At 59.6% G+C, this 27,667-nt stretch overlaps 1 protein-coding gene across 5 annotated transcripts in view; it reads left to right on the forward strand.

Moving 5' to 3' along the window:
* Window positions 1-27,667, forward strand: part of BIN1 (bridging integrator 1) — a 57,076-nt gene that overhangs the window by 14,707 nt on the left and 14,702 nt on the right. For all 5 annotated transcript variants that reach the window (XM_061183032.1, XM_061183028.1, XM_061183029.1 and 2 more), the window contains exons 2-8: window positions 14,309-14,389; window positions 20,003-20,057; window positions 20,282-20,376; window positions 20,833-20,928; window positions 21,999-22,106; window positions 26,939-27,024; window positions 27,221-27,296. In XM_061183032.1, the coding sequence (XP_061039015.1) occupies window positions 14,309-14,389; window positions 20,003-20,057; window positions 20,282-20,376; window positions 20,833-20,928; window positions 21,999-22,106; window positions 26,939-27,024; window positions 27,221-27,296 (597 nt within the window). The remainder of the gene's footprint in view (window positions 1-14,308; window positions 14,390-20,002; window positions 20,058-20,281; window positions 20,377-20,832; window positions 20,929-21,998; window positions 22,107-26,938; window positions 27,025-27,220; window positions 27,297-27,667) is intronic.

Here is a 27,667-nt window from a genome sequence, read left to right on the forward strand (position 1 = left end):
TGGCCGGCGGCTGACCTTGTGGCTGGGAGCTCTTCCTGACCCCTCTGTAGAGTGGGTGGCATCCTGGGCTCAGCGCTGGGATGTCAGATAGCAAGGCCCATCGGGGCTGCTTGTGGGTCGTCAGAGGCCAGTACTTTGAGCCGCTGTTTGGGCTCTGGGGGCCTTTACCAGTTTACCCTTTTACCAGGGGTCAGGGTAATGGTGGTGGGGCTGGCTGGGTCCCTGCAGAGCCAGGGGGAGGAGGCTGCTGAGGGAGGTGGGACCAGAGCGGGAGGTGGGCTGGCTGCTGTGCAATGCTGTGTGTAAGCCCGAGTGAGTCACGGGGAGCAGGTGCTTGGGGCGCCAGGCACCAGGCTCAGGAAAGGGATGTGTGGGCCGGGGTGGGGTAGAGGTGAGGGAACGAGGTGGGAGCAGCTGCTAGAGCTTTCTGGCTTGGGTGGGAGGAATCCCAGGTCAACACAGGGGTAAAGGGACAGGGGGAAGCTAGCCACTGCTCTGTGCTGGACCCTCTTAGCTACATAGCCCCACTTCATCCTTATACCCCCTTGAGGTCTTGGCTGGGTTTGCTGATGGGGCTCAGGGCTCAGGAAGGTGAGCCCTGGCCCCCTGGCCTCCCTCCATCAGAAGGGGTCCAGAGCCGGAAATGCTCCTCCTTCCCTTCCCTTCCCTTCTCTCAGCTGCTGTCCAGACCAGACACGGAGCTGGTCACCACCCTGACCTGTTGGCCAGGGGTGGGAGCCACTGAGGGGGCAGGTGGGTGGGGAGGGGGAGCAACGGGAACCCAAGGATGGGGCCTGTCCTGGCTGCACCAGGGGTCCTGGCTGTCCCTACCTGCCTTCCCGACACCTCTGGGGACCTCAGACTCACTGTGACCCCCAGGTGTCCCCACCTCGGGTGATTCAGGCTCCTTCCCTCTTGTTGCTCAAACCTGGCGTCCCCCTCAGTTTTCTCCCTGTCACCCCATCCTTGACCACTTCTCGCCATTTCCTGTCTTGGCCCTAAACCATCATCGCCTCTCACCTGGGTCACTGTAGTCACCTAAGTGGGCTCCCTGCTCCAACCTGCTCTGCAGTCTGTTCCCACACAGCAGCCTGGGGTTTTTAAAACTGTGGGTCAGATCACAGCTCTCCAGAGCCTCCTACTCCCCACTGGAGTTTCAAAGCCCTGTGGCCTGGCCCTGGCTGCCAAGGCAGTTTGTGCAGTGGTTAGAGTGTCTAGCCTCTGGAACCAGGCTCGGGGTTTGGATCCTAACCACCCTGCTGGCTGGCTGTGTGACCCTGGGGAGTTTTTAAGGCAGTGCCTCAGTTTCCACGTCTGCAAAGTGGGGATAATAATAGTACTTCCTTCCATGTGAGGGGCTCGGCACCTGTGTTGCAGGGCATCTTCCTCCTACGCCTGCCCTCTTGCCCTCTTTCACACTCTGGCCTGCTCTTCCCACCCCAGGGCCTTTGCACTTGCTGTGCCCTCTGCCTGGTGTGGTATCGCTCCTTCATCAGGTCACAGAGGTCACGTCCCTGAGCCCCGCCCTCTCCGTGTCCTGCTGTGTGTTTGTTCAGAGACTTCCATCGCCACTGGACATGCCTCCCTCTTGGAGCACCGGCCCTTCCAGGGCGGGGGGCCTTGCTCTGCTCCCTGTAGAACACAGCCTTCCAGGCTGGGGGAGGGCATCCCAGATGAGCCAAGCCTCAGCTCCAGTCCCAGCCCATACAACCCAGGGGCCAAATCCCTGAGTCCAGGGGCGGTGACTCCTCCATTGCATCCGAGCTGTGAGGGCCAAAAACACATGGGGGTCCCTGAGGAGGGAGCAACTTGGGCCCACCCCGAGAAGTTGGTGAAAAGTCCCTTTCTTCCACTGGAGGGGGGACTGGGTGGGGTGAGGGCTAGAGGGGGAGGTCTGGACAGTTGGGTGATGCTTGATTGTGGAAGGGAGTGGTCTTCCCCTCTGGGTGGTTCTGGCCCTTCCAGAAGCCCTCCTACCCACATGGAGGCCTGCTTCTGGTTCTGGTTCTGTGGACACCCAGGAATGGGCTCAGACTGGCGGGTGGTTCCTGAGGGGAGGGGAGCCAGTCACGACCAAGCCTGGGCCCCCTCCTGTGCCCCCTTGGGGCTCCAGGGCACCCCATGTGGGCTGACCCCCTCCCAATTCCTCCCATATGGAAAGGGGCTCCTTTAGAGCCATTTTGTTTGGGAACCAATGGCCAGGTTCAGATTCTAGCTCCTGTTTACTTAGCCCTGAGACCAGAGGCATTAGGCCTTAAGTTTTTGTGTTTTTTGTTTTTTTTTTCTTTCTACAACCTATTTTTATATTACTTCCTGATAGTTATGTATAATACCTTTCTTTTTTCTTTTTTTTTTTTTGGCCACGCCGCATGGCATGAGGGATCTTACTTCCCCGACCAGGGATGGAACCCAGGCCCCCTGCATTGGAGCCCTAACCACTGGACCGCCAGGGAAGTCCCAGGCCTCAAGTTTCCTCATCTGAATACCTCCCTCTCATGGGATTTAGCGAATGCTTGTAAGGCTCTCGGGACGCCTTTGGATTAGCGGCTGGCTGCGTCTGATCTGTGGCTGCCTCCGCCCCGCACCGGCCCAGCCCAGCCCCTCCCAGCACCCCCCAACCCCTTCCCCATCCCAGCTTCGGCCCCTGCTGCCTCTGCTCCCCGGTGCTCTGTTCTGGGCTGTTCCAGCCTCCTCCACCCACCGCAGCCCACCCTAGCTTCCTCGGGGGTCTGGGTGGCCCTGCTCTGGCTTCTGGCCACTGGCTTATCTGCTGAACAGGCTGGAATTTCAGGCTTCCTGGGAGGGGAGGGGAGAAAGGAGAGGAGGGCAGGGTTTCTTGGCTGGAATCATCTGGAAACTCCTTACCTGGGAGTAAGTAAGTAAGTAAGCTGGTTTCGATCGGACTGTCCTGTTTCAAGGCGCTGTTGTGGGTCTGACATACATGGCGGCCAAGTGTTTGTGTATCAGTTAAGGACGTAAAAAAAGAAAACCAAACATCACTTTTCACTCTCGCCAGTATTTCTAAAGGAAAGGAAGAATCACTAAAAGAGGAAGGAGATAATTTTAGAGTGACAGTTTCCCAAGAAAGGCCCGTTGGCTTCCTTAGTCGGTCAGCTGTTCTTACCAGGGCCCACAGGAAAGGATGTTGAGTCTCTGTGGACTGGTGTCAGGGGATAGCGACTTCCAGAACATGAGGGCTTGTGAAAAGAAATAGATCACCAAGTGGGGTGAGGCCCTGGAGCTTCAGGGAGGGTTGGGAGGGGAACCTGGAAATGTTTTTTAGTTTTGTATTTCATTGCAAAAATGTTTGCAAACTTTCCATTCTAATACACGATCTGTGCCGCTTATGTCACAAAAGTGGTTTCTTTACTAGTTAAATCTTTGGAACGCAGCAAGGTGGAGCAGGAATCTTTTGCAGTAAACAGACACGCTTCCTGTTACCCCCAGGCGGCTCTGTATCCCTGTTTAAGGATCACAAGTTGAGGGATTTCCCTGGCGGTCCAGTGGTTAGGACTCCGCTCTTTCACTGCCCTGAGGGCCCGGGGTTCAATCCCTGGTTGGGGAACTAAGATCCTGCCAGCCCAGCGGTGCGGCCGAAAGAGAAAAAAAAAAAGAATCACAAGTTGGGTTTGGGTTTTGAAATCCATCAGGTTCGGGGTCCTGGCTCTGCCACTCATTAGCTGAGTGACCTCTCTGAGCCTGTTTCTTCATCTGTAACATGGGACCAACAGTCACACCTTGGGATGTCCTGGTGGTATGAGCCCACCTGTAAGGCAGTGTCAGGGGTGGTGGGCCCCCCCTCAAGGTGGGTCCTTGGCCCGGGCTCCCTGGGGTCATGCCTTGCACTATGATGTCTGTGGAGCTTCGAAGGAGGGGCAGATGCAGTCCACGGGGAGCTTGGCTGGGCGGGTGCATGGCTGAGAGATGACATCCGATGGTGAGGGGTACCCCCCCGGAGTGTGAGCTGAGCTCACAGACTTCCCCTGAAAGGAAGGCGGGTGGCAGCCTCTCCTGTCACCTCCTCCAGCCAGCCTGAGGACTGAGGTGCCGAGCAAGGATGGGGGCACAGAGGAACCAGGGAAGGGGGCTGTCTCTTGGGGGCAGCCCTGCGTGTGTGCTGGGCTGGGGAGAGGGAGCTGGAGTTGGGACCCCCTCTCCTGCCTGAGACCTGCCGGCCCGGAGGTGGCCCTTCCCGGGCCTGGAGCCTGGCTTGCCCCCCCCGGGAGACTGTTGCTTTCCCTTTCTCTGGTTTTCTCCCCAGCTCCCTTCTGCATTCCGGATTCTCCTTCCACACTGTCTCCTGGCCTCCGCTCTGCTTCTTGCCTGGCTCTGTGGCCTCCGTGTGGTTCCTGCCACCTTCCTACTGTGTCCGGAGGCGACTGAAGGGCCGGGGCAGGAGCCGTGTCAGGGAGCGTGTGTGGGGCTGTGTGCGGACACGTGGGCGAGCACCAGCATGCAGACACGCGAGTGTGCACACGGGCCTGCGTTGGGGGGCATTCTTGCCTGCTGGGGTTGGAATGCTGTTTCTGGCTCTTGCCCAAGGCCGGCGTTTTAACATTTATCTTTCTTAAAAAGTCATCTCCCTTTGGGGAAGTCGTCAGGCTGAGCCTGATGTGTGGCCAGCCTGGCACCGCAGGAGGGCTGAGGAGTGCTGTTGGAGGGCCCCTTGCCATGCGTTCTGGAAGCCCTGTGTTCTGGACTGGCTTTCCGGGCCCTGGGCTCTGCTCCCTGGCAGGAGCCTGAGCTGCTCCCCACCACGGCCGGCCACAGCCGGGCCAGGGAGGCCAGACCCCTCATTCTAGCCGCTCTCTGCCTGGTGCCCACCCGACGCCAGGGTGCAGCGGCCGCTCTGGGGCTGTAGCCGTGTCACACTGGCCAGCAGATCGCCAGCCTTGGGCGTGAGCACTGTGGTTCTGGAGGCAGAGGTGCCTGATGCGTCTGCGTGAGTGAGTTCACGGGCCCTCGGCCGGAGAGGCAGCCCCGGTGTAGTCACCAGCCAGCCGGGGGCGGGGGCCGCAGCCCAGGAGCGGCAGCCGGCGAAAAGGACCCAGGAGTCAGGAGCCCTGGGTCCAGTCCTGGCCGGCCCACAGTCTCCTTGATACCGGCCGGGGTTCTTGGCCTTCCGCAAGCAATAGAAACTGACTAGGGGCCAGACAAGAAATTCAGGCAAGGCTTTACGGGCCCCCCCTGCTGCAGCTGGTGGGAGCGAGAACACACAACAGGTTCCCTTGCTCGCTTGCTTCCTGAGGGGGGGCAAGCTTGTTCCTTATATGGGGTGAGGGTAGGGGTGTGTCCAGGGGTCGGCGGGAGGGGTGGCTGAGGTGGTCTGCCCACCCGTCTGGTGGTGCTGAGGGCAGGGGGCGTGCGCAGGACCCTGCTTTTGCTCCCGACCCCCTGCTTTTGCTCCGGGCTCTTCAAAAGTGGCAGCTGGGTTTTTTGGTCTCTTTGTATCTTTTGTCCATAATTTTGCCCCACCTGTGCATGCACGCAGTTATTTTTAGTCCCATATAGTTTCTTTATATTTTGTTGCTCATGGAGAGGTGTGTCCAGGTGCAAGCATTGCAACAAAGGGTCCCAGGCCCCAGGCTGTCTCATTCTCATTCATGAAATGGGGGTGCCAAGGCCCACTGGAAGAAGAGGCCCAAGGGGCCCAGACGGCTGCACAGTGCCAAGAAGGGTTCGGCCAGGCCAGCAGGGCATCCCTGGGCTAGGGCCGACTGTCGGAGGAGCCCATCGCCTCTGCATCCCCAGGGCTCAGTCACCGGGTGGTGTGGCCTCGGCCTCGGCAGGGACGGACCCAGTGGGCAGCTGCAGGGCCTTGAGTCTAGCTCACTTTCCACAGCAGACGAGATCTGGGCCACACTTGCTCAGCCACGGAGTCCTGGCCCTGCTCCTTCTCTGCCCTGCGGCCACATTCCTTCCTTTTCTCATCTCTAAAGTGGCGGTGAGAATACATAGCTCTAAGCCTGGCATAAAGATGAAAAGAAAGACCTAGGAACAGGACACCCAGGAGCAGTGAGCACACCTCTCCCCTAAAGGGAACCTGGGCTTCTTGGAGGAATGGCTGATTCTAGGGCCGGGGCAGGGACCCGCTGAGCCTGGAGCATCTCATAGTGTCAGGAAGCAAGGAAGTGCTCAAAGACTAGTGGAGGCGTATCCACAGGCTCCCACTGGCCGAATTTAGGACAGTTTGAGCATCAAAAAGAATAATGATGGTAATAGACTATAGCACATTGAATGCAAAACGGAGGCAAGAGTCCATAACAATATCCCCATAAAGGCACGACCAGGGGAAGGACTTCTTTATAGCACGCCAGGTAATATAGAGGAGGTGATAGAAGCCCGTGATAACAGTTGTTGCTTCAGGCAAAGATGAGAGGCACAGAGCTTCTCAGACTTTAATGTGCACACAGAGCACTAGGGGACTTGTTAAAATGCATCGTCAAATCCAGCAGGTCTGGGGTGGAGCCTGAAATTCTGTATTTCTGCCAGGCTCCCAAAGGGCTGTGATGCTGCTGGTCCGTGGACCCCACTTTGAGTAGTAAAGTATTTAATGGATATAAAGGCATCGGGTAAAAAGTTATTGGCCGTGGACCGTCACACATTGGCGATGTATCGCCTTTCAGATGACTAGTTAATTATCTAGAGGCAAGTCATGACTAGTTAATTATCTAGAGACAAGTCATCTCTACAGCAGAGGTCTGGCAAACACTGCCCGACCAAGTGGTCAAGCTCAGCACCGGAAGCAGGGGGCATCCTGAGGTGATGCTGTTGAAGGACACATTACCTCTGTAGTATGCTTGCCAAAACAATGTTTAACCTGGCCTTAATCATGAGGAAATGAGCAGATGAATCTGGAGTGTAGGGCATGCTCCATGGGACTGGTTTGTACTCTTAAAAAATGTGTGGCACAGGGAACCATACTCAGTATTTTGTAATAACCTATAAGGGAAAATGATCTGAAAAAGAATAGATATATATATATAACTGAATCACTTTGCTGTACACCTGAAACTAACACAACATTGTAAATCAGCTGTACTCCAATAAAAAAAATGTCAATATCATGAAAGAGAAACAAATATGTACAGTGAATAGGTATGTGGGGGAATATTTTAGACTAAAGGAGACAGGAAACATGACAATAAAAAGCAAAGTGTGTACTAAGTGAAGGAAGTCAGAAAGAGATATCACTTATATGTGGAATCTAAATATGACACAAATGAACATATCTATGAAACAGAAACAGACTCACAGACATAGAGAACAGACTTGTGGTTGCCAGGGTGGAGAGGGGGAGGGATGGATTGGGAGTTTGGGATTAGCAGATGCAAACTGTTACATAAAGGAGGGATAAACAAGGTCCTACTGTATAGCACAGGGAACTATATTCAATAGCCTGTGATAAACCATAATGGAAAAGAATATGAAAAAGTATACATATGTATAACTGAATCACTTTGCTGTAGGGCAGAAATTATCACAACATTGTAAATCAACTATACTTCAATTAAAAAAAAAAGCAATGTGTGAACTATGAACTGTGTTTGGATCCCAGATCAAAAAGCAAATAACCCAGACCTAAGGGAGATTTGGGGGACAACTAGGCATGTTTGTATATGGACGTATATTGGGTAATAGTAATAAGTAAAGAGTAAACATCGGGGGTGCCATGGTACCATGGGGATTTAGGAGAACATTCTTATTCTTGGAAATGTGCCGACGTCCTTAGGGGTGAAGGACTGAGGGTACAGGGTCATGATGTTTGCAGCCTACTTTCCAGTGGTTGGGCTAACATACAAACAAACGAACTAAACTGTTTCAATAGAGAGAGAGCAGAATTGTGGCCTGTGGCAACAATTGGTGAGTTGGGGGAAGGGCAGATAGCAGTCTGTTGTACTCTTCTTTCAACTTGTTTTGCGGTTTATGTGGTTTATATTTCAAACTAGAAGTCAGGAGGGGGCCTATGCAATGTGGCTGTGCCTGGTGGGCTGGGGCTTACCTCTCCCCCCTCCCTCCTTGCTCTGCTGAGGCCCTGCCCAGCTGGCTCCTAGGTTACTAGAGGGTTGGGAGGAGTGTGGGGGCGCCCATCACAGGGGGCCAGGGGGGCCCGGGCAGCATCTGGGCTCGAGGACCATGAAGCCGGCCCGTCCCGCTGTTTGGGACAGAGGATGGAGCAGGCAGGCAGGAGTCGGGGTCACCCCAGGGTGTCGGGGAATGAGCCAGAGACCCTGAGGCCGTGGAAAGCTGGGCCAGAATATCCTGGGAGGGGGCAGCTCCAGCCACCAGGTGGCCTTTGGCCCAATTTTGATGGGCACCTCTTCATTTTTGCCTCTTGGCGTGTCTCCATCCGAATGGATCCCTGCTGTGTGACCCCTGGGAAAGCCTGGCCTTCCACCTGCCCATCTGCCTGTCTGTCTGTGTGCCCCTGCCTGCCCGGGAGCCTCTGTGAGGCTGCAAGGACGTACATCCTGTCGCTGTGGTCCCCTGACCACAGGCCCTGCCTGGAGGAGGAAGTGCAGTCATAACGCCTAGCCGCCCGGGCGCAGCTCATTCCGTGACCAACCTCAACTGAGGCCGTGGCCGTGGAGGTGCCGGAGGAGATGATGAGGAAGGTGAAGGCCCGCTGGGGTCTCAGCGGCTGGGTGGTGGGTGCCCGGGGGAGCTGAACGCCTCTCTGTGTGTGTGAGCCTGAGGGCTCCGGGTGCTGGGGGAGGCGGGAGGAGGTCTCCATCTCTGCTGGTCTCTAGAAGGGCTTTTCTAGCCTGGTCCAGAGCCTGGGGACCAGGGCTTCCGTCCTGGGCCCCTGGGCTGGGCTTTTCTCGCCAGCCCTATGCTACATGTTCAGATGTGGGCATGTGTCCCACACATGCAGGGGGTGGGCCAGGCTCTGGGAGGAGGGAGGGGTCCAAGCGGGGCCCCTGGGGTCAGCCGAGGGGTGAGTGCCTGCACGCTTGCTCCCTGCCCTGTGTTGGCTGGGCTGGGGTGGCTTGGCGGGGGCCAGGTCTGCTGGGTGCCCCTCCTCCGGTCTGGAGCTTGGGAGCAGCCCTGGGCTCATTCCTGACTGTGAGGCCCTAGGCTGCGTGTCCTGATTTGCCTGCCATCTGTCACGTGGAGCCAAGGACGCTTACCTGTGAGGAGGGGGCGCGTGGTGTCTGTAAAGTGCTGTGCTCGGTGGGCAGGGAGTGATAATTGGTCCCTAGTTCGAACGAGACTGGCCCCGGGGGCCCTTTCTGTTCTTCTGGGTTTGGTGGCCGGGTGTGTGGTGCAGCTGGCCAGTCCCCTGGGGCCACTGGCCATCCAGGAGGAGAGGAGGGGGCCTGGGAAGATGGCCCGGACGAGACCTCTGGGCCGTGAGAGAGGGTGGGGAAGGGGCATCCCCCTCCCCTGCAGCACCCCGGCCACAGGAAGCTGTCGCTGAGCCCTGGCACTTAGAGGCACTCAGCCGTGTCCTGTGAGCCTCCTGCCCCACCCAGGGAGGGACCACTGGCCCTGGGTCACAGCCCAGCCCGGACAGGCTGACCCATGGACGCTGTCGGGGAGGTTCGTTCTGCCACCAACTCCCCTCTTTCTGCCCTGCCCGGGGTTGGGCCTTCCGAGGCTCTCCACACCCTCTGCTATCTAGCTGCACTGAGGATGTGGTGAGAGCAGTTGGGGTGGCACCAATAAGGCTTCCTGGACCGCTGGGCTTGGGCTGAGCAACTGCGACCTTGGTGTTGTCTGTCGCACCGTCAAAAAGGCTCCCCTTTGTTTATTACAAGGGAGACATGCGTGACGAGTGTGCGATGGGTGTGAGACAGGCGAGTCTGGGGGTCCCCGAGCCACTCCGTAGCCCTGGACAGGGGGCAGCCGCCAGCCCCCTGCTCACCTAGCTCATTCTCCAGACCCGGCTCAGTGGTCCTGTATCCCCTGAGCCCCTGTGGCCCTGCACCTCCTGACACCCAGAGCCCCCCTGCTGCCCGTAGTGGTTGTCTGAGTGTAGCGTGGCCTGCTAACCGGGCGTTGAACGCATGGAGCATCTCCGTCCCCAGGGCCCATGGCTGGGGCTCCCCTCTCGGCGAGGAGAGGGCTCTGAGCTTGTGTGTGTCCCAGGTGAGGGCTGGACAGAGCCACCCTGGGGCCTCTGTGGGGGTGGGGACAGATCAGGCATGGCCCAGCGGCTTTTAGGTGGCAGGGTGATCGGGTGCGCTCTGGGCACCCCAGAGGCTGGTCAGAAAGGCCTCTTCCCCAGTGTCTGGGGCGTGGCAGGAGCCCCAGCTATGGAGGGTGGCACACAGGTAGCCATCGGTGCTGTGGAACTTTGCTGCACCAAATTTTGTCCTGGTCCCTGTCCTGGGGCAGGTGGTGCCCAGCTTGTTTTTCCCCCAGTAGCCACACTGGGAGCTCCCCCTGAGGACGAGGACCCAGGCTGTGTGCCCTCCTCCCCTTGTCTGTAAAGTGGGATGGGTACAGTGAGCAATAAACAAGGCCAAGGCCAGCACGCACTCACTGGGCAATGCCCTGAGTCTCGACGGTGCCATGGGTACAGTGACTCCCGTGTTAGAGGCAGGCACTGAGGTGTAGCAACTTAAGCTGTTAGCCTGAGGTCACATGGAGCCGTGCTGGTCACCGCCTTCCACACTGACTTTGCAGGGCTGGGACCCACTGGAGCCAACACACGTTACCCAAGACCAGGCCTCAAATTCGTGTGAATGCCAGATCTAACCCTGATCCTAACAGCCACCTTCATGGCGAGCTCTCTGCGTGTCAGGCTGAGGACTTTCCATACACAACCCTCTCATTTTGCATAACAGGAAACTGAGAGATGGGCTTTTTTGTTCAAGGTCAAGACTCTGACCTCAAAGTTCACAGCTCAGATGAGAACGTTCTGTGTGTCGACCCTGTGCCGAGCCCTGTAACGGAGCTGGGGACACAGAGAGGGCTGGACACTGTCCTCGATCTCAGGCTGTGCAGGCTTGGGCAAGGCCAGAGGCAGACACTCAGGCAATGAGGAGAGTTGGTACAGGCCCTAAGTGGTACAGAGTGGGGTGGAGGAGGGAAAGGGCAGGGGCAGCTTCACAGAGGAGGTGTCGCCTGAGCAAGGTTTTGGAGGATGAATAGGAGTCTGCTGTGTGTACATGCAGGCCCGTGCATTCAAGTACAGAGTGTGCGCACGTGACTTCTGTCTGGCATCTTGGGATGCCATCTGTCTGGACTGGGAGGGTGGGTTTGTGTCAGGTCCAGCCATCAACTGTGTGAAGGCTGTTCTGAAAGTCTTTTAGGGGATCACCTGTACTTGGGTACCTACTATGGGCCAGGTACAGAGATGTTTTACAGACATGAGCCTTAAGGTGGGCGCTAATGTCCTTTTTTTTTTTTTTTTAAATTTAATTAATTAATTAATTACTTGGTTGCATTGGGTCTTCGTTGCTGCACATGGGCTTTCTCTAGTTGCGGCGAGTGGGGACTACTCTTCGTTGCGGTGCGCGGGCCTCTCGTTGCAGTGGCTTCTCTTGTTGCGGAGCATGGGCTCTAGGCACGTGGGCTTCAGTAGTTGTGGCACGCGGGCTTAGTTGCTCAGCGGCATGTGGGATCTTCGCGGACCAGGGCTCGAACCCGTGTCCCCTGAATTGTCAGGTGGATTCTTAACCACCGCGCCACCAGGGAAGCCCGCTAATGTCCTTTTTATTTTCCGACAAGGCACTTGAGGTTGAGAGAGACGGTCAGGGTCCCTTTTCTCAGGGTTCTTCTCACCACCTGGTGTAGTCTCACCATGGCTGCCCTCTTTCTCGAGGCCTGAAGCTCTCTCTGGTGGCTTCTGCTGGCTGGGGGAAGCACACAGCTGTGTTTGATGCCTGGGGCCAGGTGTGCATGTCTGTGTGTACTTCGGGGCCTTGGCGTTCTCAGGAGCCCTGATAGCCGGGCGGGCACTGGTGACTCCACTGATGGAGGGCATCTCCTCAGGGAGAAGGAGAGGCAGGGAGTGGACAGGCTCACTTCCCAGTCCTCCTGCCTGACGGTTCGCTCCACTGGCCCCTGCTGACTTCTGCAGGTTCTTTCCCACCTGCAGGTTCTTCCTCTCTCTGGAGGTGGCGGGGCTGTGGGGTGGGTGTTGATGGGCTGAGTCACCTACTTGTGCTCAGTGTCGAGTGGGCTGGGCATCCCTGCAGCTCCGCCCTGTTCCCATGGGGCCAGCCGGATGTGGCTGCCAAGGGAATGGGGAGCCTGTGGATTGAGGGAAGTGCCCGTTTTCTTTCCTTTACTTTCTTCTTCTTTTTTTAAATCTTTTCTTGGCCACGTTGTGCGGCATGTGGGAATCTTAGTTCCCTGACCAGGGATCGAACCTGCGCCCCCATGCATTGGAAGCGCGGAGTCTTAACCACGGGACTGCCAGGGAAGTCCCAAAGTGCCCATTTTCCTGCTCGTGGTTTTGCTTTTCTCCTCTCAGTTCCGTGTCGGCCCTTGGCATCCAGCTGCACTTCGCCCATGGAGTGTCCTGACTGTTGTAGCACAAAGTTGTTGGCGGCTGCTCCCCAGTGCGCCGCTGCCCCCGCACCCGCCACTCTCACCTTTCCTCTCCATCCTTTGCGACCTCTAGTCATCTTGAGCGACTTGAAATTCCCTGGTAACGGACCTCATCTTTCTGGTCCTCCTCGCCTTTGCTGCAAGCTCTCCCCTCCGTCTGAGCTGCCACTTCCCCCGGGAAGTCTTCCTTGATTGCCCGGCCTGGATAGGATCTCCATCCTGGGCTCCCGCAGGCTCGTGTACCTCCCTCTCTCTTGGGACTGGACACATGTCTGATTGATTTGCTGCCCCAGCAGAGATGAACAGGGCTGGGCACAGAGCGGGCATTTGGCAAGAGATGGCCGAATGCATTACATGATGAGAGAGAGGGTCTGAGAGCTGACTGGCCTCGTCCTGGCTCCTGGGCAGCTGGCGGAGGGGGAGCGGGGCAGCACAGGCCATCCTAGGGTCAGTCAGGGGTGGGAAGGGTCCAGGCTCTGTTCTGGGACTGGGCATCCCTCGGTCCAGGACCCTGGTCTGGCATTCCAGCCCCATCTGGTACTCATCCCTGCCAGGGGCCCACCTGTTTGTCTCCTCCACCTGCCACCCTCACCCACTACCACCTCCTTACTTGTTATTCTTGTTGGGTTTTGGCTGCCGTCTCTGCCGACCATCTCAGTGTTGTCCTTTTTGGTTGCCTGCCCAGGCCTGTGGAGGGGAGTCTTTGCCTCCCTCTCCCCCTGCACACTCCACCTCCTGTCTGCCTCAGTATCCCCTTTCTGTACCCCCATCTCACGTTTTTCTCTGCTGTCTTCCCATTGCCCTCACCCTTCCTTGCGTCTATATTTTCTCTCTCTCTCTCTGCCCATAGAGAACTCTGGGATTGGAGGGAGCAGAGGCTGGGAGAGGGGAGTCCGGGAGAACCTGGTGGGCCAGCCCTTCTGGCCAGGGCTTCCTCTCAGGCTCCTGGTCCAGCTCCCTCTTTTTCTAGATCTTTCCCCCTCTCCCGGCCTTGGGTCTCTCTCTCTCTCTCTCTGCCTTTACCCACCCATCTCCCCATCTGTGTCCTCAATGTCCTCTCTGCTGACACAGCTGAGAAGGGACAGCTGTGACTCACAGAGGGGAGAGTCTGCCTCTGGGATTTGGGGAGTAGAGTGTGTGGCTGTGAGCCCACATGTGTGTGCCCTTGTGTGCCTGTGTGTGTGAATGCACATGTGCCAGTGTCAGTGCCAGGGGTGGGAGGGAGTCTAGATATGGGCTAGAATGGGTCACAACTGAAGCTCTAGTCAGATTGGGAGCTGACGCCTAGGGATGGCAAGAGCCTGACGCCCAGCCAGCCCTCCCTGCCCTCCTGGTCCTGGGGCGGTCACTTCCCTGCCCCTCCCTCTGGTATTTATGAGCCTTGGGCCCAGGAAAAGGAGTCATGTGGGGAGGTGGGGCTGCCCCTACTGGCCCCCTCATGTTCAGCTGCCAGAGTGGGGGTGGAGCACCCAGGGGTGCAGTGTAAGGTCAGCTAGGAGGGGCGCCCGACCCCTCATACTCCTGTTTCGGTTACTACAGCAAGTCTGTCCTAAGTTCCTCCTCTTGACTGATGGGTGAGCCCTGTGTAGAGGATGAAGGAGGGTCTCAGTCCTGCACTTGGGGGTCACAGCAGCCACGAGACCTCTGATGGTCCCGGTGCCCTGGGCTGGGTGATATTGGCCATGGGCCTCCCAGACCCTGGCTGGGGTGGGGAGGGGTCTGCGGTATTGGTGACGGGGCCCTCTTGGTTTGGCTACTTCCCTTCTCAGAGTAACACACTTTCTTTCTCCCTCTGCCTTGGCAGGTCCTCCAGAAGCTGGGGAAGGCGGATGAGACCAAGGATGAGCAGTTTGAACAGTGTGTCCAGAATTTCAACAAGCAGCTGGTGAGTGTGGGTGGCCCTTGGCCTTAGGGAGCTTGTGAAAATGGAACTGTGGCTGCCAGGTGGAAAATGTCAAGAGTTGAATTTGTGGGCTAGGGGAACTTGAGAAGAGGATCAGTGTGGGCTGGCGAGGTCATGGAAGACTTCTTGGAAGAGGAAGCACCGGCACTGGGTGTGGACCGTGGCAGGGGAGAGGAAGGAGGGGCAGGGGTATACCTTAGGTCCTTGGTAACACTTAAGGTTGGGGTGGGAGCTGGCATTAGATTGTGCCCAGGCTCTGGGAGACCTTGAATGTCAAGGCAAGTGGGATCTCTAGAAGCTTCTTGTGAGGAGAGTGGTATCTGCAGGGTTTAATGTGGGAGCAGAGCAGACTGGCTTTGATTTGGGCACCGGCTGAGTGTCGACCGTGCCTGGTTGAGTGGCAAGCTCCAGGCCCGGCCATTTGTAGATGGCTTGTGGGTGCCTGTAGCAACCCTGTAAGGCAGCTGGTGTCACTGTGCCCCTTTCACAGATGAAGCAGTTGAGGCTCAGAGAAGTTGGGTGATTTGCCCAAGGCCATCCAGCTTTGGGAGTGGATTCAGACCCATACTTGTCTGATTCCAAAAACTGCAAGGCACTTGAAGGGCATCCTTAGCAATTCCTTTTACAGGCCAGGGGCCGGTGACAGGATTGCCTTAATTATGTTGGCAGCCTGGGGGCAGTGGTTAGATCCAAGGGAGGACTTCCTGACCAAAGGTCTCTAAATACCCTGACTGGGTTGTACCTGAGACCTTCCCCGCTCAGGTCTGCTAAGTCTAGAATAAGCTACTTTGGTGGCTGTGTCTGAGCGTAGTAGAAGAGGGGAATGAAATGACCCTGGCAAGTCTCCCCTCACTGGGCAGGGCCAAGGAAGCAGGGAGAGAGAGCTGGGCCACGGCTCTGTGCTTCTGCGGACCAGCCCCAGTGAGTGACAGATGGGGATGGGGGCCAGAGGAGGCCACAGGAATGGGCATGGCTGTGGGGAGTGAGGTCAGGGTCTAAGCTCTGCTAGGAAAGGGGCCAGGTGGGCCTAGACTGGGGGCTGGGAGGGCCCAGGCCTCTTCCTACTCCTTGTCCACATCTGATGCCTCAGAAAGCACGGAAGGTACCCCCCCCCCCAAAGCCTCTGCGGCTGGAATGGAACCTCTGGGGGAAGGGGCCTCCTTTGGAAAACTCTGACAGCCCACTGGCCAGGGGCTGGGAGCAGCTGGGAGAGGGCCAAAGAGCATGCTGGGAGAGGGCCGGGAGCATGCTGGGAGAGGGCAGGGGAGCAGCTGGGAGAGGGCAGGGTTGCAGCTGGGAGAGGGCAAGGGTGCATGCTGGGAGAGGGCCAAAGAGCATGCTGGGAGAGGGCAGGGGTGCATGCTGGGAGAGGGCAGGGGAGCAGCTGGGAGAGGGTCGAAGAGCACGCTGGGAGAGGGCAGGGGTGCATGCTGGGAGAGGGCCAAAGAGCATGCTGGGAGAGGGCAGGGGAGCAGCTGGGAGAGGGCAGGGGAGCAGCTGGGAGAGGGCTGCGGAGCAAATAGTGGGCCGGGGAGCCTGCTGGGGGAGGGCCGGGGTGCCAGCTGGGAAAGGGCCCAGGACCAAGTCTACCCTCACCTGCCAGAGAAGCTGAACTGAGGGGTTTCCCAGAGCAGGGTTGGGAGCTGCCATGGCTGCTTGTCCCCCAGGACAATGTAATGTTTCAAGGCCCAGAACAGAGACATCTACTGGCTGTGTGGCTCTGTGTGGCCCTTGTTCCTTGGGCCTCAGATTTCTCACTTGCAAAATAGAGGTTTGAACAAGAACTCTGAAGTCCCCTCTGGGTCCCTGGCTCTGGGCAAGGAGTCACTCACTGATCTTTGCCCAGAGGGGCTGGGGAGTGAGGCCAGGGCTAAAGATAGCCAGTGCTGGTGGCTCCCTGGCTGTGGACATGGGCGGTCATTTGAGCTGGTGCTCTGCCCTCAGGCTGGGTGGGGTGGTCGGCTTCTCAGGGGCCAAGGGTGGAAGCAGGGTGGGCAAATTTAAGGTCTCATTTGAGGCTTGGGGTAACCCTCCCTTAGGAGTTAGGGCAGCTGGGCAGTTCTGGATTTGATTGGTGTGTGGAGATGACTAGGACCTGGGGGTGGGGTTCAGGATTTACAAAGGTGTGAGGGTCACTATTCTCAGGGGAGTGAATTCAGGGAGCTGCAGCGCTTGGCCGGGGGCGGGGGGGCTTGGGAAAGGCCGGGTGGGAACACCAGGCCTAGTGCGCCAGCCCTAGTTGAGTTCAGGATGGCAGGGAGCTTGGGCTTCAAGGAAGTGACTCTCCCACCCCTTCCTATGGGGGTGGGTCCCAGGAGAGGGTGTCGGTCACCTTGCTGCCACCTGCTCTCACAGGGACCCAGTTTACATAGCTCCTCTGGGCCTGCTCAGTGTTAGTTGCGGCGTCCCTGCCCCTGCGCCCCGTCCCCGCACTGTGAAACCCTGGAGGGCCCGCTCACACTCTCGCCCACCTGAGTGCTTCAAACCCAGCTCAGGCCCTCCCGGAAGCCATCCTGGGTCCTCCAGGTGGCCCAAGCTCTTCCTCCTAGGAGCCACCTGGACCTTGCACCCCAGGGCTCATCGTTGCTGTTTATCTGTCACTGAGGTGGGGCAGGTCTGATTCCTTCTCATCCCCCAGGATCCACCCAGGGCTCTGCTCCAAGGGGGCATCGCTGGCTATCTGTCGTTTGAAGATCCTCTGGCATTGATTGCAGAGGGGCAAGAGTCAGCTGGAGCCAGAGAGGTCCATGCAGGGGAGGACTTCCCTGCCCCCTGGATTCCCTGGGAAGATGGGGGCTGATGTCAGGGAGGCAGGGATAGCCTTTGGAGGGAGGTTCGGGGGAACATGGGCTGCCTGCTGGCCGCCCCATGGAGCCGCACCTGCCGTTGGTCCCAGGCTGTGGTGCCCTTCCTAGACTCCCAAGTCCGGAGCCAGGAGAGCACGCTGAGGGGCAGTGGCCCCAGAACTTTATCCTTCCCAGCTGCTCTGCAAGGCGTTTGTCAGAGCCCAGGAGCCTCCGGAGAGTTGTTTCTCAGAGCCAGTGTGGAGGGGAGCTGGCTTGGGCGCCCGCCTGAGAAGGCAGCTGGCTGGGGGCCCCGGGGTGGGGGGCGTCGACCCTGGGACCAGCTGCAGTTGGCACAGGGCGGGCCTTGCACATCTGTACCCAGCGTGCCTGCTCACAGCGTGGCCTTGTTTGGGAAGCACAAGGGGCCCTGGTACGGCCTGAAGCCTGGGCCTGAAGCCTGGGCAAGCGTGGCAACCCGCCCCACGGGCTACCCCTTTCTCAGGGGGCATTGGAGACAGATGCTGGGGGACGGTGGGGAGGGGAGCGAGATGATGGAGGCTAAGCTGGGTCTGGAAGATTCTGTGACATCAGATGAACACTAACATCACATCACAAGCATACTTAAATCTTCATCTCTACCACCAAAGCACTGAATTGTGAAGACTGGGGAGGCTGCTTCAAGGCTGCATCAGGAATGCGGTGGACCCTTCCTCGTCCCCCAGTCCCGTGGGGTCCACATGCGATCCCTGAGGGAATTCCAGAGAGGTTTGAATGCTTGTGGATTGGCCTTTTGTTTCGTACTTTAATCTTTAATCAGCACACCTCAAACTTGGATGTTCCTAAGAATTATGTGTGGCCAGGGTTTTACACTCCAAAACTCCATTGAAGGAGTTTTGGAGAGGGTTTCCTTTTTTTAAATGTGATGTGCTGAAACCCTCCTTGCACGGTGTCTCTGCTGTCCCATGGAGGCATTCGTCATAACAAATAGGCAGCTGCCTGTTCCGGCCCCTTCGTGACCCATTCAGCAAACTGGGCCCTGAGTGGCCAGGTCTTGGAGGTTCTCGCCGGCTCTCCCAGTGCCTGTGTGACCCTGGGGAAGTCATGCAACCTCTCAGTTTCCTCTTCATTAGGTGGAAACAGTGGTGTTGAGAGCTGGTGTGTGGAAAGTGCCGGTCCTGGTGAGCAGCTGCTGCCTGGAGCTGAGGACACCAGGGCAGGAGGAAAGGGTTTTGGCTGTAAAGAGGGGGGGCCTGTTTGCAGGGGGACAGGAGAGGTTTGAGGGTGCTGGGGGTGAGCCTGTGCAGGGGGACTGGGTCCCTGCCTGCCCTCGGCTGGAGGCTTGACCTGCAGAGGTGGACCACCACCTTCTGTCTCCTGCGGGAGCTCCAGGCTGGCCGGGTGGAGCTCTGGAGGGTCGCAGGTCTCCTGGGACTGTGGCTCGATGCTGTCATCTATCTAACCCTCCACCAGGGGGAGGGACTGCAAAACAAGGTGTCACTGAGGCGTAGGCTGGTGTCAGGGTAAGGAGAGCCCAGGAGGTCAGCCTCACGCTCTGCCGTTCACGGCCCTCCAGAGGCCCCGGTCTCCTGTGTCCCCCTAGGTCCCCCGTCATCGTCCTCAGTGTACAGCCCACTTCCTGAGGCTGGCCTTCACGACCTCGGCCCGGCCCAGCTCACTTAAGCCATTTCCCTGAAGGCCTGTGATGTGCCAGGCGCCCCTGCAGGCACTCCACGCACATTTGCTTGTGGTCTCCCAGGCTGGGGTCATTCGACCCGGTTGACAGGCAAGGAGACCGAGGCTGAGAGAGGCTACGTGTCTAGTAAGGGACAGAGCTGGGTCTTCACGGCCCCAAATCCTATGTGTGCTTTCTCCCGCTTTCCACACGGCTTCTGAAAACTTCAGCATCTCCCTGGCGGTGGTCTCAGACTTTTCCCGCTGGCCTCAGCCCGCTCACCCCTCCTCGCACCTGGAGCTCAGCTTTCCTGCTCCCGCCCTCTGTGGTGCTGATGGCCAGAGGGAGTTGACGCTGTGCCTGTGGTTCCACCCTCTCTGCTGGCCCTGCCTGCTGTGCCAGGAAGCCCTGGGAGCTGCCCTCCCAGCTCAGGGTGCTTCACTCCCTGGCGCATTCTCCCTCATCACCCTTTCCTCCTACATCTTCCCTCTCAGCTGGGCCAGTGTCCCGAGAGGCCTGGACATGACCCCCACACTTCTCTGCGCTCCTTCCAAAGGCCTCCCCTTCCGGACCTCTCCTCTCCCCATCAGAACCCTACTGACCCTGGCGGGCTGCAGTGGGAGTCCGCTGGCCTCAGGCACCAATGACCTAAGCTTTCAGGACAAGGTGCTGGGTGGTTCCTGTACCCCCGGTCATGTTCCTGGGCTTGTTGGTCGCCTGGTTCATGGTTACCCGAGGGCAGGCCTGCCACACGCTGGTCCCATCCTACACCTGGGCTGTGCGTGTGTGTGGCCTTCGGCCGTGCTCCAGTGTCTCGTCCAGGGTGGAGGGGTGTCTGTCTTCTTGCCTTCCTCACAGGGCTGAGAATAGTGTCTGAGAGAGAAGGTGCGGACACCCTTGGGTGAATGTTCCTTCGGGCACAGGGCTCCCGAGAGGGAACTCAGTGTGTCAGTGGCCAGAGAGGCGATAGCTGCCATGCCCCGGCGCGGGGCGTTTTCCTGTCTGGTATCCTGTAGGCCCCCAGTGCCTTGCCGTGGACAGCCCATCCGTGGCAGGTGTCCATGAGGTGCAGGAGGCAGAGGGCAGGTGTGGGCTGTGCCCCAGGCCCTCACCTTCTTCTCGTCTGCCTCTTTGCAGACGGAGGGCACCCGGCTGCAGAAGGATCTCCGGACCTACCTGGCCTCGGTCAAAGGTAAGGGGCAGACCTGGCCTGGATGGGCGGGCCTCCTGGGACGCAGAGAGGGGGCCCGCCCCATGTGGAGCTGATGGGTGCAGAGCTGGGAAGGGGCAGCAGGGCTGTCAGGGATGTCCACCTACCTCCTGGGACTTCAGGGGTGGGGCAAGGGTAAACCCCCCCACCCCCCAAATCAGGGGTCCCCGTGGCCCTGGCTGCAGCATGGCCTTTCTGCCCCACAGCCATGCATGAGGCCTCCAAGAAGCTGAACGAGTGTCTGCAGGAGGTGTGCGAGCCTGACTGGCCTGGCAGGGATGAAGCGAACAGGATTGCTGAGGTGAGTGTGGGACCGGTGGCCGTGGCCCTTCCCCAAGGGCCTTTCTGACCTCAGCTGGCCGCCCGTTGCACCCTGCTGGTCCCCACGTGCTGTGTGCTCTTGGGCAAGTCCACCTCCCTCTCTGAGGGTCCATTTTCTCCTCTGACAGCCCTCGTGCTGAGACGGGTTTCCTGATGAGGTCCTGAGGCACCTCTCCTCTCTGTGTTGTGTCTCCTGGCTCGGGAAGCCTCCCTCCCCGGCCCCACGAGCCCCGGGCTTATCTGATCCTCGTGGTCACCTTGTGAAAAGGCAGGAGGTGTGACCCCATTTTACAGACGAGGAGGCTGAGGCTCTGAGGAGCCGCCCAGCCGGGAAGCGATGGGGCCGAGCTGGCCCCCGGGCCCCTGGGAGGTGAGAGCTGGGCCGGTTGTGGGCCAGCTCCCCCGGTGCACACTGCTGTGCTCTTGCCTCCTGCAGAACCATGACCTGCTCTGGGTGGATTACCACCAGAAGCTGGTGGACCAGGCGCTGCTGACCATGGACACGTACCTGGGCCAGTTCCCTGACATCAAGGTGAGAGGCGCTTGGCCTGTCCACCCTGCTGCGGCCTGGCAGCCTGTGTCGGGGAGCTGGAGAGGGAGAGAGGGACGGGGGTGCCGGGGCGGGGGAGAGGGCAGCTCGGGGCTGAAGGCAGGCCTCCCCCCTCGCCTGGCAATTCATCCTCCAGGGCTGCTCCCTCTGAGACCAGCCTGCCAGCCCCCAGACCTGGGCCTTTCTGAGCTGGAAGCCCTGTACCTTTGGGTCTCCAGACTATGGAAAGAAACCTCATGGGGCATGTAAGTGTGTGGCCGTGTCCCTGTGGAGTGCCTGTAGGGTTGATGAGGTGTACTAAGGGGCTGGAAGGCCTGGGTATGTGTGCCCTGTGTTAGGCTCTGTGTGCTTGGAAGGGAAGGTGTGTGTAGTTGTGCGTGTCGCCTCTTACGTGGGTGTATTTGTGCGACTTCGCGTGTTCAAAAAGCCAGCTGCCCTTGCTGGGCCCGGGTGAGTTAGGACCCGTCAGTGGGCCAGGATCTCCGCCGAGGTGACTGGGACCCCAGGTGCTCCGGACATGCAAGCAGAGTTGTGTGGAGCTCAGGTGGTGACCGTAGTGCTGGACCCGATCCCCTGGGGGGTTGGGTGCGGGGGTCCCGCTCCACGCTGGCCCCCTCGGCCACCCAGTGCAGATGCCTCAGGCTCCCGAAGGTGCCTTACGGGGAGAGTAGGAGGGAGGCAGGTGGTGGTGGCCCAGGGGGGAGAGAAGCCCGAGGCCCAGGAGGCCTCTTTAAGGAGCTGAGGGCCAAGGGAGGAGAGGCTCATCGGACACGGCTGGCAGGAACTGACAAAAACGGTTCACTGTTGCGAGGACCTCCATATGAGAAAGGACCGCAGAGGGCACGGACTGCCTCGAAGGGTGAGCTCTTTGCCACCAGAAACGTCCGAGAGACAGTCTCAGGCACGTGTTAGATGGACTTGAGCCTGCAGTCGGCTGCCCTGAGCCCTCCGGGTGCATCTGGGTCACCGTGCCCGTGACCCAGTTTCCTGGGGTCAGCATGTCAGCGTGGGCGCCAGGCCCTGTTCAGCCCCCTCCTCCTTCCGTCCCCCAGTCACGCATCGCCAAGCGTGGGCGGAAGCTGGTGGACTTTGACAGTGCCCGGCACCATTACGAGTCCCTCCAAACGGCCAAAAAGAAGGATGAAGCCAAAATTGCTAAGGTAAGGCCGGGGGTGTTGGGTGCTGCCGGGGAGTCTCCAGGGAGGGGCAGCAGGGCCGCAGGGGTCCCAAGTCCCCCCCCCCCCCCGGGGAGCCTTCTTCCCGTACTGCGTTCACCGCACCCTTTGCAGGCTTGTTTGTCACTGCGCCCTGGCCTTGCGGGCATCCTCAACGCCCTTGCCAGATGGCTTCACGGCTGGGGACTAGTCATTCTGGCCAAAGAGCTGGGGTGGGGACGGCGCTGGGCCCAGGGCCTGAGTGAGAGGCTCTGGTGGGCCCCTGGGTGAGGCCCCCCTCCTGGCCCATCCTGTAGTGCCGCCCTGGCCCCTGGCCCCTCCGCCTGCTCCGAGGCTGCTTTCCAGGATGAGAACAGGCCTGGCTTGGGTTTCACCGGCCCAGCCCCTCCCGGCCTGGCGTGCTCTGGCTGGAATTCCTTCACCGGATCCCAGGCGACCCTGCCACAGCTGGAACAAGCCGGGCGGGGGTGGGGGGAAGGTTGCACACACACTCTCCAGGTGAGGGTCTGAGGGCGGAGCCCCCCGCCCAGCCCGGGGCAGGACTGCGCTTGCTGAGCCCCTCTGCCCCTGCTAACGATTCTCACATTTTGCTTTGCAGTTGGAGTTCACCCCCTTCTCCGCCCCGCTCAGGGCACCCCTTAATTCTTAGCCTCGGGGCCTTTACCTGCTCTGGGGGGCCGGCCCTCTGGAGGGTGGCAGGTGTCTGTCACTGCACTGGAGACTGTTTGGACGTGGTGTTTAATGTCTGTGTCTCTGTTTCTTTCTCCCTACCTCCCTCCTGTTTCTCTACGCTCCTTGGCCTTGACCTTGACCTCCCCTCCCCACCCCCAGCCTGTCTCGCTGCTTGAGAAAGCCGCCCCCCAGTGGTGCCAAGGCAAACTGCAGGCTCATCTCGTAGCTCAAACTAACCTGCTCCGAAATCAGGTGACACTGGCTTCTAACCTTGCACGTGCTGGCGCCTTCTGGTTTGCCGTCCTGTCCTTGGTGCTGGGTGGTGCTGGGCGCCCATCTGCCCAGACGCCCCTGGGGGGAAGGGGGGCGGGGGAGGGCTCCTCCCGGGTTGGGAGGCAGGGCTGTTTTCATATGTCTCTGCTGCGAGAGCTCCTGCTTCTGAGATCTCAGGTCCAATGCAGGAAGCGGACAGAGGCTGGGGGCTCTGGTTGACCTGGGATGGGCCCACCTCTGTTGCGTGGTGCCCGGGGCTCTGGTCGTCCTGGGACCGACTCTGAAATCCTAGCTTCCAGGAGCCCAGGAAAGCCTCGGAACCTTTGTCCTCTGTGAGGGCTCTTGCGGGGAGGGATGTGGTGTCTTTAATGCATTGTCCTTCAAGCTTCATAAGAACTGTGAGGTTGCCCTGAATTTACAGAGACAAACCTGCCCGGAGAGGCAGAATCTCCTGCCCAAGGTCTCAGAGCCGCTTAGTGCCTGAGTTGGGGCTCACCCGACTCAAGCCCTGGGTCATTATCCTGGCTCCCTGGCCCGGGGCTCCATGTGGGTGGTCCTGCCACAGCTGGCCAGAGTCATGGTGACCCTTGTAAATGGACCTGTAGGCCCCATGGTGCCCCTGGAGGGGACGCTGGGAAGGCTCTTTGGTCTGGCTGGGATGCTGAGACCTGGGGCCGAGAGGATTGGTTCTTTGGGAATTTCATGGAGGGCAAACAGTCCACATCACAGTGGTCCCTGAGGGCTTCCTGGAGGAGGCTCTTTGTACGAAAGTCGTCGTGAGTGATAACTACTATCCTGGCAATACCTTGGAATGGGCCGGGTCCTGGGTGAGCACAGTGTGGCCGAGGACCACGATGCAGTGCCCTGGGAGAGGTGGCCTCGTGGTTCTCAGTCCAGTGAAACTGACCAGGCTGTAGCACCCCTTCGTGGTCCTGGGGTGGGGCCAGGCGACAGAGGCCCCACCCAGGAGGTGGGGTTTCGCTCTGGGCAGCTGCCCCCTTTTTTCTGGGCCACCTTCTGATTTCCTCATCTTCAACCCACATGTATTGAATGCCTGTGATATGGAGAACTCTGGGCTCCACGTGGGCTTGTGGCTACCTGCTGCCTGATGTCTTTTAGGCCAAAGCTGTGGGCCGACTTTGGAGGCACTGAGCTGTTGACAGCCTCACCTCTCCAGGGTCTGCGGGAAATGGCCGGGGGAGTCTTGGACAGGCCCGTGTCCTCCCCTGCTGCAGGAGGTGGAGGAGGGCCGAGAGGCTGGAGTGGCCTGTCCTGCCTGTAGAGTTCAGGACTTCTGGCTGGAGGGGGAATGGGGCCACTCACCCAGAGCCAGGATTTCTGCATAATTTTCCCTGAGACAGGTTTGGCACGGTTGCCAGGTGAACATTTTTGTCCTGTGGGAGAAGCCCCTGGGAGACTGTGGGGCTTGGGGTGGTGGCCGCGGCCGCTTTGGGGCTCCCGGGATGGGTGTGGCTGGGGATCCTGCAGGAGGGCCCCCAGGCCCCCGCCCTGGAGGATCGGCCCCGGAGGATCGCCGGGGGAGGCCAAGGCACGGGATCTCATCTTTGCATGTTGGACTGCAGATGTTTCGCCTTTCGGCCAAATTGACATTCCCATTTGGATCCAGTTTTCTTTTGAGCCTCTCCTCCTTCTGCCCCACCCTGCATCACGCCTGGCTGGAGGCTGGGGAGCCTTCAGGCCTTTGGCTGGCAGTGAGCTGGGGCACTTGGGGTCCCGGGGCTGCCCTGCTGGCTGACTTGACTTTGGGGAGACAGTGCCACCTCCTGAGGCTGTGCTCTCCTGAGCCGGCCAGCTCCGGACGTCCCCTGGGCTGGTTCCGAGCTGCTCTCCATGTGTGCTGGGGCCTCCCCAAACCTGCCTGCAGGGCCCCGGGGCCCTGCTGCATGGCGAGCTTTCCCACTGCTCTCCATGTCCGCCGGCGTGTAGTGGAGCCACCAGGGCTGCAGGGCCTCCCCAGCAATGGACAGCTCTCCCCCCACCTCCTGCCACCCCTAGTGTTTCTGAAAGAGCCAGGATGTGAGGAATGTGACTCGAAGGGAAGAAAAGACACAGGCCCTGACTTCTAGGAACTCTGAAACGGAGCCACCCTGCCCTTTGCCGCATTGCTGGGTGTGTGAAGAGTGCTTGCTGCACGGCTACGAGCTGCTGTGCTGTCCGCCACCGTCTTGGCTACGCTTGTCCATTTGGGGAGTTAGGACCAGCATCGTGGGGACCAGAGCGGTGGTCTCTGTGGCTGCAGGAGCCGGGGCGGTCAAGGTGGTCCTGGAGGATGTGGGACTTGAGCTGGCCTGTGGGTACTTGGGTGGGAGGCCCACGTGACAGTGCAAGGTGCTGGAGGCTGGAAGTGTGGGTAGTAGCCCCCCATCAGGCACTGGGATTCTCAGAGGACTGAGGCAGGGATGATGTGGCCCATGGCCTGGAGGGTACCGCAGATCTGGCCCATTCCAGGAGGGGCCCGAGGCATGCATGCTTAGAGACATTTCTTTTATTTCCTGTTCTCCCTTTAATTTTTTTTTGGATAATATTTGTTTTTATTAGTCTTCTGTGGACTCCCTTTAATTTTTAAATGAGATTTTAAAAAGTGAGGCGAGCCGCTCTTGCTCACTCTAGCAAGTTCCAGCAACGTGAAGGTCATGTAGTCAGGAGCATGGTGGCCCTTCTTCCCTCCAAATCCCGCCCCCAAATTCACCACGGCTCGGCCCCGGCGCAGCGGGGGGTAGGCCCTGACTGGGGCTGATGCTGGTGCCTGAAGCTGGATGGGACAGCTGGGGGGGCTCAAGTTGGATGGGGCAGCTTGGGTGTGCTCTGTGGCAGTCTGGCGGTTCCGGCCAGTTGGCCTGCGAACGTGAGGCTGCCGGAGGGGAGTTTTCTCCTGGGCGGGGCCTCCACGTTCGTTCCTGGGCTGTGACTCAGAGCCTGAATCCAAGTCAACCCCCCTGAGTCACTGTTTCCTGCAGCGCCCTCCGGAATGTGCTAGCCGAGCCCTTTCTGGGGCCGGGGTCTGTGACTTACCCCTACCCTGGGCTCAGCCCTCGCCAAGCTCCTTTCTTGGGCTCTGTGATGGGGTCTTAGCGCCACCGCCTGGTGGGTGTGGGCAGGCCTGGAGGGCGCCCGGCCGGCGCCCGGTCCCCAGGCCTTGGGAGTGGGTGCAGGCCCCCTGCCCAGCAGCCCGGCTCCCTCCTCCCCTGCCTCTCCCCTGCCTCTCGTGGATGCGTCCGATCTGCTGCCTCTGGCCTCAGTCTGGTGGGGAAGGGTCACAGAGGAGAGAGGGGTCGGGAGAGGGTAGGAAAGACTCTCCCAGGGAGGCCAAGTCAGGCTGGTGGTTGAGGCTGAGTAGGGACAGACCTGGGAGAGGAGGGAAGGAATAGTCAGAGGGGCCGGCGCGGGCTGGGGCCAGAGAGCTGGGCGGCATGCGGACTCCTCGCCTGAGAGAGGTTCCCCTGGAAGTGAGCAGGGTCCCAGCTGGCTGGGTCTGGGGCCTCTGCCCCTTCCTGTGCCCCAGCCCCCTTTGTCCCTTGTCTCATGCCTTCTTGGCTGTGCTGCCCCCTCACCTCCTTCTTGGCGCACCTGGGCCAGATGCGGGGGGGGCGGGGGGTGGTTCTCCCTTTGGCCATGGCTGCTCTGCCTGCCCATGCCCGGAATGCCCCTGACGGGCCTGGCTGCAGGGGCCCGAGGGGCTGCATGGGGAGGTCTGCCCGGGCGTCCACATCCACTTCAACCTCCATCTTGCCCGAGCCCTGGTCCCGTGCACTGCGGGGGAGGGGGGGGCGGGTCTTGGGGTGGGCCTGGCCTAGCCTGGGTGGGCTGGGACAGAGGCCCGGCAGAGGGGTATGACCCGTCCCGCCCCCCAGGCCGAGGAGGAGCTCATCAAAGCCCAGAAGGTGTTTGAGGAGATGAATGTGGATCTACAGGAGGAGCTGCCATCCCTGTGGAACAGGTGAGGGGCGGGAGGTGGCGGGCTGAGCCTTGGCCGCCCTCCCCTCCTGAGGCGGCATGGCCATTCTGCCTGCCCTGCTCCGTGCCCTCCCAGGGCTGGGTCCGGTGAGGGTGGAGGCGAAGCAGCCCGTGTGGCTCTCCTGGGCTGCCCACCCTGACCTGCAGTTCACCTGGCCCTTCTTCCCTCCCCCCTGCAGCCGTGTGGGTTTCTATGTCAACACATTTCAGAGCATCGCAGGCCTGGAGGAGAACTTCCACAAGGAGATGAGTAAGGTAGTGCCCCTGGGCTGTGCTCCACCTGCCAAGGGCCAGGGTCAGAGGCATGGGTGGGCCGAGCTTCCTCTTCCCTGCTGGGGTTGGACACATGCTGGTGACCACAGAGGGACCCTCTGGGCCCCTGAGAAACGGTGTCAGGGCCCAATCCTCAAGGAACAGAGTGTCAGGGCCCAGTGGGAGCTGCTGGGTGCTCTGGGGAGGCTGCGAGTGGGCCCCAGGGGTCCAGCCCCGGCCCCCTCCCTGCTCCCAGTTCTATTCTTGCCTGGGCGGAGCCCGCCACCCTCAAACTGGAAACGTGCTCTCAGGCAGCCTTGGCCCAGGGAGCTCAGTGTCAGAAAATGGTGGCAGTTCTCCAATTTGTAGGCAGA

The sequence above is a fragment of the Eubalaena glacialis genome, chromosome 1, assembly GCF_028564815.1.
Source record: "Eubalaena glacialis isolate mEubGla1 chromosome 1, mEubGla1.1.hap2.+ XY, whole genome shotgun sequence".
In the NCBI taxonomy this organism is placed as follows: domain Eukaryota; kingdom Metazoa; phylum Chordata; class Mammalia; order Artiodactyla; family Balaenidae; genus Eubalaena; species Eubalaena glacialis.